This window comes from Syngnathoides biaculeatus, chromosome 14 (genome assembly GCF_019802595.1).
Source record: "Syngnathoides biaculeatus isolate LvHL_M chromosome 14, ASM1980259v1, whole genome shotgun sequence".
Taxonomy (NCBI): domain Eukaryota; kingdom Metazoa; phylum Chordata; class Actinopteri; order Syngnathiformes; family Syngnathidae; genus Syngnathoides; species Syngnathoides biaculeatus.
Window position 1 is genome coordinate 24,327,601 of NC_084653.1, and position 16,084 is coordinate 24,343,684.

A 16,084-nucleotide genomic window follows, 5' to 3' on the forward strand; every position below is an offset into this window, starting at 1 on the left:
AAATTCTAAAATGTTACACATTATGAAAACACAGGGATGAGAATTTTCCGTGGAATTCCGAGTTTTTTCAGATGAAAACGTCATTTTTGTGAAACGTGTAAATCCCTTGAGAATTTTTTTTTTGGGGGGGGGGGTAAGGTAATTTGGACGTAAATTTCTCAAATATTATATAATGGAAAAATGTTAATACGATTAGGCCTACCTGTAGTACTGGTGCTGTAGATCACGCATTTTATCGATCACTTTTATACTTCATGATCTCTCTCTCATAATATATATATATATATATATATATATATATATATATATACACACACACACAAATTACTTGTGTACTTATTTCTGAAGTATAACTTGTCAGTGCTGCAGCATATTTGATACAAATTTCACTCAGTCTACATTTTTATGTCTGAAATTTGGCAAAATGATTTTGGTTGTTTGGAATATTATTTTAGGTTTTCAAAATGTTATGATTATCCTGTATTTACACGGTTAGAAGTAACCAGAGGTCACCATTTATCTGTGTTTTATAAAAAAAAAAAAAACAAAGGCAGACATTTTCAAATGTTTTTCCAAATTGGTCATTCTCATCAACCTTGAAAACAAAAAGCAAAGTTTTAAAATTGATGTAAAAAAAAAAAAAAAAAAAAAAAAATCAACCCTTTTGAATTTAGAACAGTTTAATGTATATGTAATTACTGGGAGTACAACAAGATTATCAAAAAAAATTTAAAGCTGAGCTGTGTTCAATTTTACATGTAAACAGGTCAAATGTGTAATAAATTACGAGTATTTTTTTTCCGGGATTTTCGGTCCATTGATGACGATTGTGAGGTAATAAGAACGTTTAACTTCACCTTGTCACTGCTTAAAGTCTTTCATCCAAACTACTAGCAGATGACACAGATGAGGTCTGCAAGGAGAGAAACGATAAGGACCAGTAAGTATTTTTCATCGTGGTCGGTTGGAATCACCCACTCGGGTATTTCTAAGCTGATTTGAATGCCTCAGCATGTTAATTTGGATGAAACGAAATGATTAAAAGTGTCCCGTTAGGCGCCGCCTTCTTCATCTTTTAAAAAAAATAGAATTCGAAAAACGTACTCACCCTTTCCCTGGCCGGCGCCGCCTCCCGGTCTTCGCTGTGGATTTGAGCTTGCGACGTCTCGCCGAGGAGCTGGCGCGTGACGGGCGTCCCGTTGGCCTTGAGCCTCTCGTAGACGCTCTTGGCGGCCACCAGCATCTCCAGCCACTCGCCCGTCCCGCGGATCATGTCCACCACCTCCTCGTGCGTGCACTGCTCCACGTTCTTCCCGTTCACCTCCACCACGACGTCGTCGTCCTCCAGGCCGGCCGAGCTGGCGGCGCCGCCTTTCACCACCTGAGAGCGACGCCCTCTTGTGATGTCATCCAAAAAGTCCCTTGTCCGCTTCTCTTACCTCTTTAATGTACTGTCCGAACACGCCCTGGATGCCGTTGAGATGAAATCCGTATCCAGCGGCCGTCTTCTCCATCTTACACAACTTCGGTTTGAGCTCCGCCCCTTCCTCCGTCTTCCTCTCCTCAGCAGTCGGAGGAGTTTTGAACAGGGCGGGGAAGGTGGTGGCCTCGGAGTAACTGGGCGGATAAACGGAGTCCTTTTTTTCCTCCCAGAAGAGCATCGGTGATGCTTTACCCTGTGTAGGCATCGATAATATAACAAAATATCAGTAATATCAAGTATTAAAACTTCAACCATTACACGGAGTAGAGTCGGCACATAAAACTCCACAAAGGTCCAAGTTGTACAATTTCATAGATATCCACCTCTGCCATATGTCAGACTTGTTTCCAAACCTAAAAAGTCCAAACAGGATTAAGCAGATTTAAAAAAAAAAAAAAAAAAAATCAATTTTCCAAGCCGCTTATCCTCACAAGTGCCACGGGAGTTCTAGATCCTATTCCAGCAGAGTTTAGGTGACTGGTCGCCAGTCAGTCACGGGGCGCATACCGACGTCATCACTGAGTGAGAACTGAACCCACGCTGCCTGCATCTCAGTCGGGCGAGTGTACCGCTGCACCATTAGTGACCCATATTTATATATTAATTGATATTCATTTGACAATACAATTTTTAAATATGTATTTTATTTTTAGTGTTTAAAATAAATTAACAATAGCCGTATCACACTTTAAAACAAAAATATAATTATTAAATCTATCAAAAAAACTAGAAATCATCATTATAAATCAGAGAACAATGACGGTTACATTTTGAAATAAATTAATGTAATTATAAAACAAAAGCCTTTCGAAGTACTACACGTATACGTACCTATATGAAGAGGATTTTAAAAACCATTAGACTTGAAGTATTTTTTAAATTTCCATAAATTTCTTCATTCCTAAAAATAATCATTATATGTCATCAAAATGGCAGCACAGTGGCGCAGCTGTAAAGCGATGGCCTCACAGTTCTGAGGTCCTGGGTTCGATCCCGGCCCCACCTGTGTGGAGTTTGCATGTTCTCCCGGTGCCTGCGTGGGTTTTCTCCAGGGTCTCCGGTTTCCTCCCACATCCCAAAAACATGCAACATTAATTGGACACTCTAAATTTATGCTAGGTGTGATTGTGAGTGCGGCTGTCTGTCTCTATGTGCCCTGCGATTGACTGGCGACCAGTCCAGGGTGTACCCCGGCTCCTGCCCGTTGTACAGCTGGGATAGGCTTCAGCACTCCTGTGACCCTCGTGAGGATAAGCAGCAAAAGAAAATGGATGAATGGATGTCATCGAAATGTACACACACTGCATGTAAGTTATACCTTGCTACAGAAAATTCTTTACCCTTTTTTTCCTCTCTTCTGGTTGGCTTGGAGAAATCACTCGGTCGTCCAGTTTTTAAGTATCTTTCAACAATGTTTCTAGTCATATAACGACAGTACGCAATATAATGCTTATAAAGCGAAATCTCATTAGCTCGTGCAGGTGTCCCTAATAGTGTGGCCCATTGCGATCTCACCTGAGCGTACATGAGGTCAGTGACCTTGTCCACCACTAGGAGGCAGCATTTGTTCCCACTCTCCCTGATGGCGTCCACCACTTCCTCGTGAGTGCGCGCGTCAACCTGCCGGCCGTCCACAGCCACTAGCCGGTCCATGTCCCTGAGGCCTCCTTTCTCCGCCGGACTGCCTCGGTCTATATCCGTGATCACGTGTCCTGCGCGCACGGAACGGGATCCCGCTCAGCGGACGCTCATTTCCACGGCGACGGAAGAACGCAATGCACCTGCCTGTCATGTTTTCCGCCTCCTTGAGCAGGAAGCCATAGCCGCCGGGCGCTTTGCTCAAGTGGACGATGCGGGGCTCGTGAGGGAGGCACCTGGTCGTGGCGAAGCGGGCGTCCACCTTGGCGTTCACGCTGTGGTAATAGCGGTCCGTCTCTTCGTCCACTAACAGGAACATCAGGCTCCCGCCCGCCATTTTGACCTTGTCCACCACCTGCTCGTGCGTGTCTCTCTCGACGTTCTCGCCGTTCACTTCCAGCAGACGGTCGTCGGCGTTGACGCCGGCCCGGTCGGCCACGCCGCCCGGCACCACCTCCGTCACGAACACGCCCCGCTCGCCTGAAGGTGATAAGACAGAGGTGCAATCGGAGGCCAGAAAAACTCGAGTGCAGTACATCATGTACAGCGATGCCTCGGTTCTCGACCACAATCCGTTCCAGAAAACGGTGCGGGAAGTGAATTGTTCAAAAACCGAATCGACGTTTCCCATTACAACGAATGTTAAAAGAAATGATGCGTTCCAATCCTAAAAAAAATGTGGCTTTTTAAAGCATTTTTTTTTTTTTTAGCTTTTCCTGATAATAAACTGCAGAGTACAATTTTTTTTTCGGGGGAGCGTTCAAACTGACTGTAACAAAACGCGTCATGGGTAGGTCAACTGGTTACGTCGCACGCATTATGCTAATTCCGGGTTTTATCGGGGGCGTTTGAGTACCATTTTTCATTCGAAAATAGAAACAAAAAAAAAAAATTGAAATTTTTGTTTGAAAATGGATTTGTTCGAAAACGGGGACGTTCGAGAACCGAGGCTTTACTGTATTACTACATCCAGTGCAGACTTGAAAGACATGGAGTGCCAGTACTTGCACTTTGCACGCTATAAGACAGTTATTAGACAATATTTTCAAATGAAAAAATCATTAAACAAAACAATTCTCAAACTCTTTATACCAAGTTTTACCTCCAAAAATAGTATTACACATCAACACTAAAATAAATATTTTACCGAAACAAATTTGGGTTGCCGGTGAGCCGGAGTCAAGCCAGCTAGTTTGGCGGTACATTTCATGATGCTGTCTGTCACCTTTGACTGAGCGAAGAGAGAAGCCGTAGCCGGAGCCGGACTTGACCAGGTAGCAGAGTCTCGGTTTCGGAGCGCGCTGGCCCACACCGTTGACGGCCGGCGCGCGCTGGGGCTCGCCCAGGTTCACCCCCTGCGTCTTGGCCAGCTTGTAGGAAGCTTCGTCCAGCGTGTGGAAGGTGACGGTGGGCCCGCCGCTTCTCACCAGTTCCACCACCTGACCCGGCAAGAGCCACGATACATGCATGTACGTACGCATGATTGCAAAAAGGTTTTGACAGAATTGCGCAGGACACCGCAGGCCCGCTCACCTCCGAGTGGGAAAGCCCGTCGACAAACTTGCCGTTGACTCGGAGGACGCGGTCCCCGTCTTTCATGCCGGACAACTCGGCCGGACCTCCCATTTCCAGGGAGCGGATCAGGTGACCCTCTTCACCGTGCTCCAACCTCAGGTAGAACCCGAACGTCTGACCGGGCCTCTTGGTCAGAGAGATCACCTTTGGCTTGTACCCGGCCATGTCCTGCCACTCGCATCGGATGACATTAAAATCAAAACTTATTCGTTTATGGCAGCAGAGTAAAACCCCGAGAGGGGAGGGGGGGGGTTCCATCTACCGTACAAGCTTCACGGTGACAGTTAATGGTTAATCGGCGTTCGTGGTGATGACAAGGGTTGAAAAGTCAAAGTTGCACTTTGGACGGCATTTCCACCATCATGCGCATTATTACTTATCAGATGTTGTTATTATTGTCAGGGACGGTCACGGGCGTTGCCACGCACTCCACGTGCACGTGACGACCGACGGATGGACCCATGGTCGTGCTGGGTCAGCGCTTCGCAAAAGCAGCGAATGTCATTTTTGCAACTCTGAAATACCGGGAATATTACCTTTTAAATCACAGGTGCCGAACTCAAGGCCCGGGGGACAGATTCCGCCCGCCACCTTATTTATATGCGGCCCGTGAAGGCAAATCACGTGCGTTAACTTCCATTATTCTTGTTCAAATCTGTACCAGAATTTCACATTTTCACATCATGAATAACGTTGAGGTATTGAGGGAAGCCATAACTACAATGTGGCCCGTGACAAAAATGAGTTTGACACCCGTTTTATATGATTCTAATGTTAACAATATAAACGATGGAAATCAAAATAACGGAATTTCAACCTGAATTTGTTTTTCTTGGAATGATCTTCATCGAAACGCCAACTTAAACAATAACTGAAAACCTCGAGATTTCTTTTCTTTTTCGATATGAAATACAATAAACAAAATCACAAAATTTGGAAACGCCTGCTTTTTATTGGACAGCAACAATAAGCGAGAGTAAAATACCTTCCGTGCAAATTTTGATGAAAAAAAAAGTAACGACAACAACAAACTAAGGACGTCTGGAAACTAGCAAGTCCGGCTTTTGTCATGAATCGCAAGAGACGGGCGATAAACAGCTCACTCACCAATTCCCGTCTTTGCTCAGTCGGCGTCAAAAAAGCAAGAGCGCACCTGTCAAGAGCATCGGGAGTTATTCGTCACGCGCGTCGCCTCCCCCCTCCTTCTCCTACCCGGGAAAACTTGATGGGCCAAAGGTGAACCTAAAGGTTGAGTTATTTAACAGCTTAAAGGAAGGAGCGCCTCGACGCTCTGTCGTCGTCTGCTCTCGGAAAAGATGGCTGGAGCCGCAAAGAAGCCGTCTGCAGTTTAGTGATGCAAGGTCCAAAAAGAAAAAACGTACACACAGGTACACACACATACTACATGCAGCCTCATGGACACATACTTTCATCTTGTTGTCCATGGAAACGCTTCCAAGTTACCTCGTCATTTTTTTGTTGTTTTATTTATTAGGTGTAAGAGATGTATGCTTTTAATGAGACAACAATGAACCAAACAGTCAAAATTAAAATTAACTTAATACCTTCCAAAATGTTATGTATTCATTATTATCTTGCTCAATGTTTTTTATGTTTGTATGAACGTATGTACACAATTTATGTTATTGTTATGTATCAATCTTGCGTCAAGGCAAAAGAACGATATAAAACCTGCTGAAGAAAGGAGCAGACTTATTTCTCAGACAAGCGCGAAGTTGACACTGCTTGGGGTGAGATAAAGTTGACAAACTCAGCGAAGGAGTGCAAAAAAAAGTTTATATTGTATGATAACTTAGTTCGGATGCTTCTGTATAAATGTAACATAGGTACAATTTGATGCCAAAGTCCATATTCTTTGTCCCCATGGCCTACGAGGATTTGAAAATGTGGAATGTACTTCACATCACGTATGTTTGTTGAAGTTCTACCGTACAACGTGTGGTAGGTTGCGGGTCGGTCGTTGGCTACGCTTCGGCTGACGCGTCGGGCGTAACCTCGGAGGAAGGGTCGGCCTCCCCTTCGGCCTCATGCGACGTAAGGCCTGTGATGCATTTTGGAAACCACTTGAGGAGCGTCGTGGAGCCCGGCTCGCCCCACTCGCCCTCCGCCCGGTCCTGCGGAGGGAGAGTTACGAACACAATTACAGTTTGCAGTGTACGTCTTTGTATTTACTTTGAAGGAACTGGATACTTTATTGGGTACTCTAGTAAGATATGAGCTGAATGAAAAAGTCTGCCTTTTCAGAGACGTTTGTAATGGCGCGTACACACACGTAAACAGTATATACACACTGTAATTCCCACCCGACAGAGCGCACCTAATTATAAACCTCACCCAGCACATTTGTAAAGGAAATAACATTTGGTACATACATAAGCCGCACCTGTGTAAAAGCCGCAAGTGCCCATATTGAAATCCACATTGAAACACGAGATATTTACAAACAGACGGCACACAGAGAGTTTAGCGCTAGCTCCGCCGTGCTAACACTATCAGCGCTAACGCTAGCACTGCGCTAACAGGGCTGGTTAAAAAAAAAAAAAAAAAACATACCGGTAAAAATCACTGAGACACGCCAGTAATACAACAGGAGCTAGCACAGGGCTAACAGGGCTGGTGCGACGGTCTCAGCACTCCCCCGTGCTGAAAAGTCTCCTTGTGATTAATGCACATGCGTTACTAACAGGGGTACGCAGTAGACGCTCGGTCTCATAGTTCCCCTTCTTCTACATAGAGGGAGCTAACATACGTTATAAACTAACCCTAACCCTAACCTTAAAACAGTTAATAAAAAGATATACATACTATATATTTCTGAGACGTCCAAAGAGAACAAGAACACTCGGCGACAAGTTGTCTAATGGCACATGTTGAAGCATAGATGGGGATGTTTCAGACTGACTGGAAGTTTACAAAATACAAGTGCATGCGCATTAATCACAAGAAGACTTTTCAGCACCAGGAGCACTCAGAACGTCACACCGGTTAAAGACAATATATGCCTGTACAAAAAAAAAATCACAGAGACATGACAGTAACACAGCAGCCACATGCTAGCACAGTGCTAGCGCAGTGCTAAAGGGGTTAGTTTAAAAAAAAAAAAACGTACCTGTAAAAGTCACTTCCTCGGCACATATATTCCGCCAGTCTCACTCTTACCTTTTCTGCTCGAGTGCCCCCTTGCGGCCGTTAGAAAAAAATGCACAAATTAGCAGCATCACGGCATAAGGCGCAGGGTTTAAAGCGTGTGAAAAAAGTCGCGACTTATAGGGCGGAAATTACGGTTAACTCACTTGGCAGAGGATTAGCGCCAAGAAGAACAATGGACAACAACAATGTTGAGTATTCATAGTCGAAGAGTCACCGTGCAACCGAAAGAAGCAATCCATCTCCATATGGGATTTGCCGCAACACACCCAGCGATATCAAATTAGCATTGGACGGTTGCAGGAAGTGTTTGACGGTGCGGATACGGAACTTTCAAGTTTAAACGCGTGTTTATAGAAGGCAGATGCGCACCAAACAACCAAATGAAGAATATGATTAATTGTGTCTAGAGACAGGAACAGCGCATGGCCTGCTTGTATTTTATCATTCTTGATTCGATTGCAATTGGCTTGCGCTGCTCGTTGTTGGTGTCACTTCTGGTACTCTCGCACAATAACGACATAGCGATTAAAGGTCAAGTGCCATGAAATTCACCATTTTTAGTATGTTATTAATGAAAAAACCCGCAGCCGGTATGGACCCAGCCGTTTTTTCACCGCAAAACATGATTTTGACGTATATGGCTTTTTGTCACTCCTGCCATGAAAATCCTCTCGATGGATTTGTTTTTGACAAGAAGCAGGAAGTGACGTTGGAGGCAAGCGGACTCGTTTGTTTCTATTAGTTGTACCTGCGGGAAAATAGCTTGTTGTACCTTCGTGTTAGCCAAAACGCCGGCTCGTTGCATTGCTGGATATTGCTCGAACACTCGGGGGGATGGATTTACCCTTTATAAGTTTCCAAGAGACCCGGTTTGTTGTGAAAAAATGGATTGCACGGGTGCAAAGGACGAGAGCTTTGTGGTTTCCAAATGACAGGTATGTGTGTATACAGCTACTAAACATAAATAATAGTTTGGGAGGGGCTACGTAATCCATCTCTCATAACGTGACAAAAGATCTGCATACGTATGACAGGGGTGCTAAATGTGTCAAAGTGCGCGTCGGACGGCTTCCGCGTCGGGCTCGCCGGCGAAGGCTTCCGCCGGGCTGGCTTTTACATACTGTCTGAGAGTCTGTGATCCGCATATCATCTAAATATGGCTCGAAACAATGGTAACATTGCCCCGGACACTTCACTCGATTGTGAGATGTTCTCTTCTTCCGTATCTGAAGGGGCGTGTCCCATAGTCGGGGCCACGGCGTGTTTTCAACGGCGAATGTCCAGGGTGACGTCACGGGCAGTAGATGGATCCAATATGGCGACCGCTCGGATGTCGAACGACGCTTCCGCAACTTTGCGCATGGATGACGCGCTCTCCGCTCATATTGATTTTTTCGTATGGACATTGAAGTGAATAATGTTATATGTATTTTTCATTTCAATATCTACTTTAGAATGTTCATAGGGATGACACTTGACCTCTAACTGTGTTGTTGTTGTTGTTGTTACCTGCTCTATCTGGTGGTATTCACCGTGCTGCTCGCAGCCAATGTCAAACACATATTTTCCTGGCCCAGATGGCTGCAAAACAACAAGTGCTTGATTTAATATTGACTCGTTGACAAGCTCCAATAATGTCAAGCCAAATCGAGATTTTTCATATTACAGGTCAGTATTACTTACACCTTATGAATTGACATCTGAGTGTATTTTCTACATTTATTGATATAAAATAGAACTCACGTTATTGTTGACAAAGTTACTGCTGTATCTGTGATTGGCGTGGATGAACTCCCCCACGGACTCAATCTTGCCGTTCTCCCACGTTCCTGTGTAGACCGAGCCGGTGTCGTGGTAGCGATAGGTGCCCTCGCCGTGCCTGAATAGAAGTGATAGCCTTTGACATAGTTACCTGATTTTTAAGCTTTTGACGCTAATTTGTTGAGATGTCCCTGTATCACGTATGAAATGCTACAGCCACAAGTTAAAATGTTTTGTCATCACGGGCGCTCACGCATCCCCACTTCCCGAAAAAAGTACCGTACCTCATGTGACTGAGCCACTCCCCAACGTACGTGTCCCCGTTGGAGTACGTGTAAACGCCGTGTCCCTGTCGCAAATCCTCAGCCCAAGAGCCTTGACAGATGACGGAAATGATTCGTTTTTAAAACACCGCAGACGTGTGAGGTGACCGTCGACGCACCTTCATATTTGGATCCGTCCGGGTAGTAGAAGATGCCTTGTCCGTGTTTCATGTTCTGGTGGTAGTCGCCCACATATCTCGCCCCGTTCACAAAGCGGTACGTGCCCTATCGAGGGCACACACACGAACAACAACTTGGAATGCTACTTGAACTCAATATCGTAGTAGATTGTTCTGTCACCCTGGTGTAGTATACTAGTACAGCGGTACCTCGGTTTTTGAACGTCTCTGTTTTCGTACAAATCGGTTTTCGAACAAACATTGAGATTTTTTGCTTCTGTTTTCAAATGAAAAATCGGTACTCGAACGCCCACAACAAAACCCGGAAATAACTGAACGTGCGGCCAGAGCAAGCTGACCCACGACGCGCTTTGTTGTGAATTCCCACCCACCGAGAAAAACCCGGAAAACCCCGAACGCGCGGGACCAGACCAGCTGACCCACCCGCGACGCGCTTTGTTATTGTCAATTTGAACTTCTTCTTTTGGCTTGTCCCGTTAAGAGTCGCCACAGCGTGTCACCTTAGATGAATGCATATTTGTTTGGCACAGTTTTACGCCGGATGCCCTTCTTGACACAACCCCCCTGCGAACCCCCAGAAATAACATAACTCGTTCGGGGGTTGCTTCGGTTTTCGAACAAATCAGTTCTCCAACTGCCTTCTGGAATGGATTGTGGTCGAAAACCGAGGCACCATTGTATAACCTAGCAACTATGGACATGACCTTGGAGAAATTAATTCATGAATAACATCATGGTGGTATGATAAAAGAGAAGGCAGACATTTTATTGTAACATTATGTATGATCAACTTATTTATAATAATTATAGGATTATTGTTGTTTTTCCTGATTGTTGTACCAGGGCGCAACGACTGCTGGAGACTAATTCCTTGTGTGTTGTTACATAAAAATGATTAAATTAAAGCCGATTCTGAAAATATACCCGTTTCCTTTTATTATAAGCAAATGAATATTGCCGCAAAATGTCTGTGACTTCCCAATTTCACTCGGCCAAAGAATTTCCATTGACCTTCACATTCAATGTACGGTATTAAGAGCATATGCTCTTTGAATACGCACAAGTGCTCACATTGTCTGTCAATTAACTGCAACCAGACAATGTAGATACAAATATCAAAAGATGTGAGCTTGCTGATCTGGTGGACAATGATAAGAGTGAATTGGTATTAGTATTTAATGAGTAAATCTCAGAATTTAGCAATACCATTCAGTCAGCAAGCTGGCTGAGTACAAATTTGACAAGATGAATTTCTAAACATTGCAATTCTTTTTTATACATATCCAATTATTTTTCAGGTTCCAAGGCCAGCGTTGGATTCTTCATTGCTAGCTCATACCTTGCCGTGTCTTTTACCACGTTCATATCGTCCTTGATAAACGTCTCCTTTAGGCAGAACCGCTTTACCCATCCCATGTCTCTCTCCAGCTTCATTTCTGTCCCCTTCGTACTCCTGCAGCAAAAAGTAAATAAAAAAAGAGACCAACAAAATATCTTAAATAAAATATACCACTAGCGAGAAAGATAGCTTGATGCACTAGCGTCACCTTGGTTACCCCCCAAAAATAAATAAATAAAAAGTCCAGGTACTAATGTGTTATTTCTCACCCCTAGTTTATTGCGTTCCTCGTCAAATTCGTCAGAGTCTATATCGGACATTATTAAAAGTCAGTTTTAAAAGTAAAAAAATGATAAATGTAGGAAGGAGACGACGTGCGTCGAGGCGCGTGCACACCTCGTAGTTTCCAACCCGGAAGTTTACGTCTCTTAGTAGGTCACGTGTCTTCGCGACGACGATCGCTCGAACTTTTATTATTTTTAAAAGTACATATTTTTCCTCCCCCCCCGCCCACCGTCATAATCGCATTACTTCCACAAGTGTATGACGAAAATCAACACGCTTTGATAATTCTAAAAAATATTTTTTTTTGAATTCACCCCACCTCGTTTGCATTTTCGAACTTTAATTTAGAACATTATAACTACCATTTTCATAGTTTGTCCACTAAATAACACTTAAAAATGGAAAACGTTTAACCCTTTAGCGTTAAATTGCTATGACAAACGTTAATTAAAGTAGCTAGCATCGCGCTTCTTTTGTCTCCTTTTATTAATGTATCCAAATGTATACTTTGGTGATATTCAATTGTTCACCTAATAGCTCAATAACAGCACCAGGTTAAAGTCTGAATTATTCCCCATTTGTGCTTCCACCTACTGCTTGATTCCTTTTAATTCAGCGATTATCAAATAACACTTTTCACAGAAAAGAGACTGAAGCTAAAAGTGCATTCCACAATTAACACATACATGACAATAACAAGAACAAGCTGTTAAAACTGAAAAGCTGCCTCAAAATACCACAAACAAAAATTTCCGGGAACGATGCCGATTTGATGAAGAGTATTGGGAGGAAAAAAAGGAAAGAAATAAAAAGATAAACACCAAGCAAAATTTCGTAGAACCTTTCTAGCCAAGAGGGATCTGTAAAGTGAATTTCTACTTAAATTTTATTCTCATCTTAGAGCGATAATACAGTAATTGGCTATTTTAATGGTCAAAACATATCCCATTTTTGTTTCTGCCATCTTCGATTCAGGGAAATGTGGCGATTGTACATTTGCCAGGTGCGCTTGGCTGTTGATGGAAAGATCATCATGTTGAGCCTCCTTGCTGTTGTGTGTGTCACGCTCTACTTATCTTCGAACACAGAGTGGGTTACAATGTAAATAAACAACACCCAGTTGAACACTCAAGTCCGTCTGTTAGCACCGTATATGAGTCTCAGCCTCACGCTTGCACGGTTAAGTACCAAAGCCGTGTGGAGGGTATGTGATACGAGTGCAAATGGGGCACCAAAATCCTCTTGGAGCTCTATCGAGCACTGACGCGTGCACCCGCCTTCAGTTTTTGTCTTGAAATTGATCCGCCAAGACTGAGACGCGGCAGCAGCGCTCCAAACAAATAATTGCCGTCGTGCCGGTCGCAAAAATGCCACACTCGAATTGATTTATCTCCATACTGTCTTCATCAGCGGCAATCAGCATCTTTGGTGATTACCAGCGCGACGCGAAGCACTAGTCCCGCTCCTCATCCAGATTGGCGTCCTCCCATGACTTGTTTATCTGGGCTAAGTGGCACAGCGCATGACCTAGCCGAGACAGCCAATTAAACTCAGGGGGAAAAAAATGATTACAGGTACATAATGGGGGCCACCCCCCAATTCCCCACCCCATTTTTCCTGCTGTGTTTCCAGGCCAAGCAGATGGTCTCCTGCTAAGATATAATAGCGCAACGCATTGACCTCTCAAATTGTGTGGCGCAGAGGAGACTGTCCATTAAGGAGCAAACACATGCTGGGGCTCTTGAAAGAAAGGGGGGGGGGGGTGGAATCATCAAAGAAGTGCGGTCAGATTTTGCAATTTGATACTGTACAAATTGAAACAGGCCACTGAAAGTTAAAAAAAAAAAAGGTCATCTGGTGAAAATAAACATTTCCCAAAGCGCACCCATGTATAATATACCCCTTAAAGTTGACCTCAAAATGCTGGAAAACCCTTCTTTATGCATTTCTTTCGGCTTGTCCGGTTAGGGGTCACCACTCCGCGTCATCTCTGATAAACGCTCAAATTTTGTTTGGCACAGTTTTTACGCCGGATGCCGTTCCAGACGCAATCCCTGTGTCTGCATTTATCTGTGGAGAGAGCTGGAGCGTATCCCAGCTAACTTCTGGCGAAAGGCAGACTACACCCCGAACTGGTCGCAGGGCAAATCACAGAGCAGGAATCGATCCCACGCTGCCTGCACCAAAGGCAGGCGTGCGTACCACTACACCATCAGTGACTCCTGGAAAACTCTTCTACCTATGTATAATCCACAAGTTCATAATACCAACTGTGCAGAAATCTAAGTGCTCATTGTCTACATTACATTGATCATTTCCAGTAATAAACACCAAAAGGTGAAAGTATCGAAGTATAGCGATAATTTTCCTTTATTCTACTTTTGTTGTTAGGGTTGTTAGCCTCTCTCGATTCTTTAGATAGGGTTAATCATGTTAAAATGCAACTTCAAACATCCAACACACGGTTAATTCCTCTTTGATGGTAGCGGCAACTTGAAAGCAACAAATTAATTTACCCGAAATTATTTCCTGCGGGAAAAACAGTTTTGTAATGAGGACAAGTTGCGAGGAGAAGATTGTGTTTTACTTCAGAGAGCTGCACGGAAAAAAGAAAAGATCCAAATCGAACCCGTTCAAATGCAGAATCGATGAGAGTCAAGGATGGAGGTATAAAACAGAACAGACTTTTGTTGGGTCAATAAGATTCCCTGAGCACGGATCCACAAAGCAGGAAGGAAGTACAGTGACATTAATGCTGTTATATCACAACAGCACAGAACCTCAGCGGGGTCAAGCCCAGTATGAGCATTTGTTCATAGCCTGCAGATGAAAGCGGACACACCGAAGCAGGGGGACATGTCGCAGACCCCCCCTCGCCTCCCTCCCAACTGCCACGGATGCTCACATCAACAAACGTCTTCAGAGGCAACACGAATAGAAGCGACTGTAGTCATTAAAAAAAAAAAAAAAAAAACTGACGAAGATGGGTCACAACTTTTAAAAAAATGTCAACTGTCATAAACAAATATTTGGTGTCATGAATAAAACATCAAAGTAATAATTAGAACTGTAAAACAAACGAGTACCATCATTGTGAAAGTACTTTCCAGTTGTCGGTGAGGGAAAACGCATGCAAGTACAGAGAGAACGTACAAAGTCCACACAAGGAGGAAGGCCGGAGCCTGGATTGGAACCATCAACCTCACAACTCACTCACCAGACCAGTGGTTGCAAATTACTTTCTGGGATTACTTTTTGGAAAAGATTACGTCACTGCTAGCGCCATAGCAATACATCAAATATTCTTCAATAAACAACATTATGAATACAATAAAACAAAAACGAAAACAGCTTGAAGTATTTTCTTTTTTGTCGGCATATTTTGGAAAAGTGCACAACAAAAAGAATAAGGCCGCCATGACGCCCCGTGGCCAGAGGTTGGCATCAATCATGCACATTTGTACGCCCCCTTGTGGACAGATGCAGGATGGGGGAGCAGAACTATCCATCCATCCATTTTTTTAGCCGCTTATCCTCACAAGGGTCGCGGGGAGTGCTGGAGCCTACCACAGCTGTCAATGGGAAGGAAGCGGGGTACATCGAGACAAACAGCCGCACTCACAAACACACCTCGGGGCAATTTAGAGTGCCCGATTAATGTTGCATGTTTTTAGAATGTGGGAAGAAACCAGAGTACCCCGAGAAAACCCACACAGGCACGGGGAGAACATGCTAACTCCACATAGGTGGGTCCGGGATCGAACCCAGGACCTCAGAACTGCCGGAGCAGAACAATAGTTGTGTAATGGGGCGCATAGGGGGAGAGGAGACATCATAATCAATTTTGCAACAAGAAAGGCCGGTTACTCTTTTTTTGCCCACATATATTGATTATTTCATTCATGAGAGTCGAACGCAGAACCTCAGAACTGCGAGGCAGACGTTTCAACCTCCCACTCGCCGTGGTTGAGCAGTTCCCGAACGTGGCCACGGAGAGGCGATAAAGTGCAGCCCATCGAGCAAGACACCCCACCCCCTACCCCACGCCCCCCCCCAAAAAAAAAACATCTGGAGTGAGTGAAAATCATACACTGCAATGCAAAATATATGAATCCCAACCTTTACCCTTCTCTCTCTCTCTCTCTCTCTCTCTCTCTCGCTCTCTCGCTCTCTCTATAAGTATCCTCCTTTCTCACCCTGCGTGAGACGCATTTGGTGACAACGTAGCAGTTTGGAAGGCTCCTCTTTCCGTTTGCTTCTGTGCACGGTGAGACCAGCAGCTGCAATCTTTTGCGGCTCCTTCCCCCCCCCCCCCCCCCCCTTGCCCCATGTAAGAACTTGAAAACATCTCCGGTTATGGATGCAAGTG

General features: G+C 44.3%; 2 protein-coding genes across 3 annotated transcripts; both read right to left on the reverse strand.

The window, feature by feature from the left end:
• Positions 1 to 684: 684 nt before the first annotated feature.
• On the reverse strand, positions 685 to 6,271 carry pdzk1 (PDZ domain containing 1). Of its 2 annotated transcripts, none has more exons than XM_061842390.1 (8): positions 5,804 to 6,271; positions 4,655 to 4,864; positions 4,347 to 4,560; positions 3,269 to 3,601; positions 2,999 to 3,195; positions 1,440 to 1,676; positions 1,109 to 1,381; positions 685 to 913 (listed from the first exon to the last, which is right to left on the reverse strand). In XM_061842390.1, exons 2-8 carry the CDS (start codon positions 4,859 to 4,861, stop codon positions 869 to 871), a joined length of 1,506 nt encoding a protein of 501 aa, XP_061698374.1. In that variant the 5' UTR covers positions 4,862 to 4,864; positions 5,804 to 6,271; the 3' UTR covers positions 685 to 868. The 2 variants fall into 2 exon arrangements, with proteins under 2 accessions (XP_061698374.1, XP_061698373.1); XM_061842389.1 differs by having other exon boundaries at positions 4,655 to 4,870; positions 5,804 to 5,847.
• A 120-nt stretch (positions 6,272 to 6,391) lies between these two features.
• On the reverse strand, positions 6,392 to 11,878 carry rsph1 (radial spoke head component 1). Its single transcript, XM_061842391.1, has 7 exons — positions 11,700 to 11,878; positions 11,431 to 11,544; positions 10,071 to 10,176; positions 9,913 to 10,003; positions 9,611 to 9,746; positions 9,377 to 9,448; positions 6,392 to 6,831 (listed from the first exon to the last, which is right to left on the reverse strand). Exons 1-7 carry the CDS (start codon positions 11,748 to 11,750, stop codon positions 6,682 to 6,684), a joined length of 720 nt encoding a protein of 239 aa, XP_061698375.1. The 5' UTR covers positions 11,751 to 11,878; the 3' UTR covers positions 6,392 to 6,681.
• Positions 11,879 to 16,084: the final 4,206 nt, after the last annotated feature.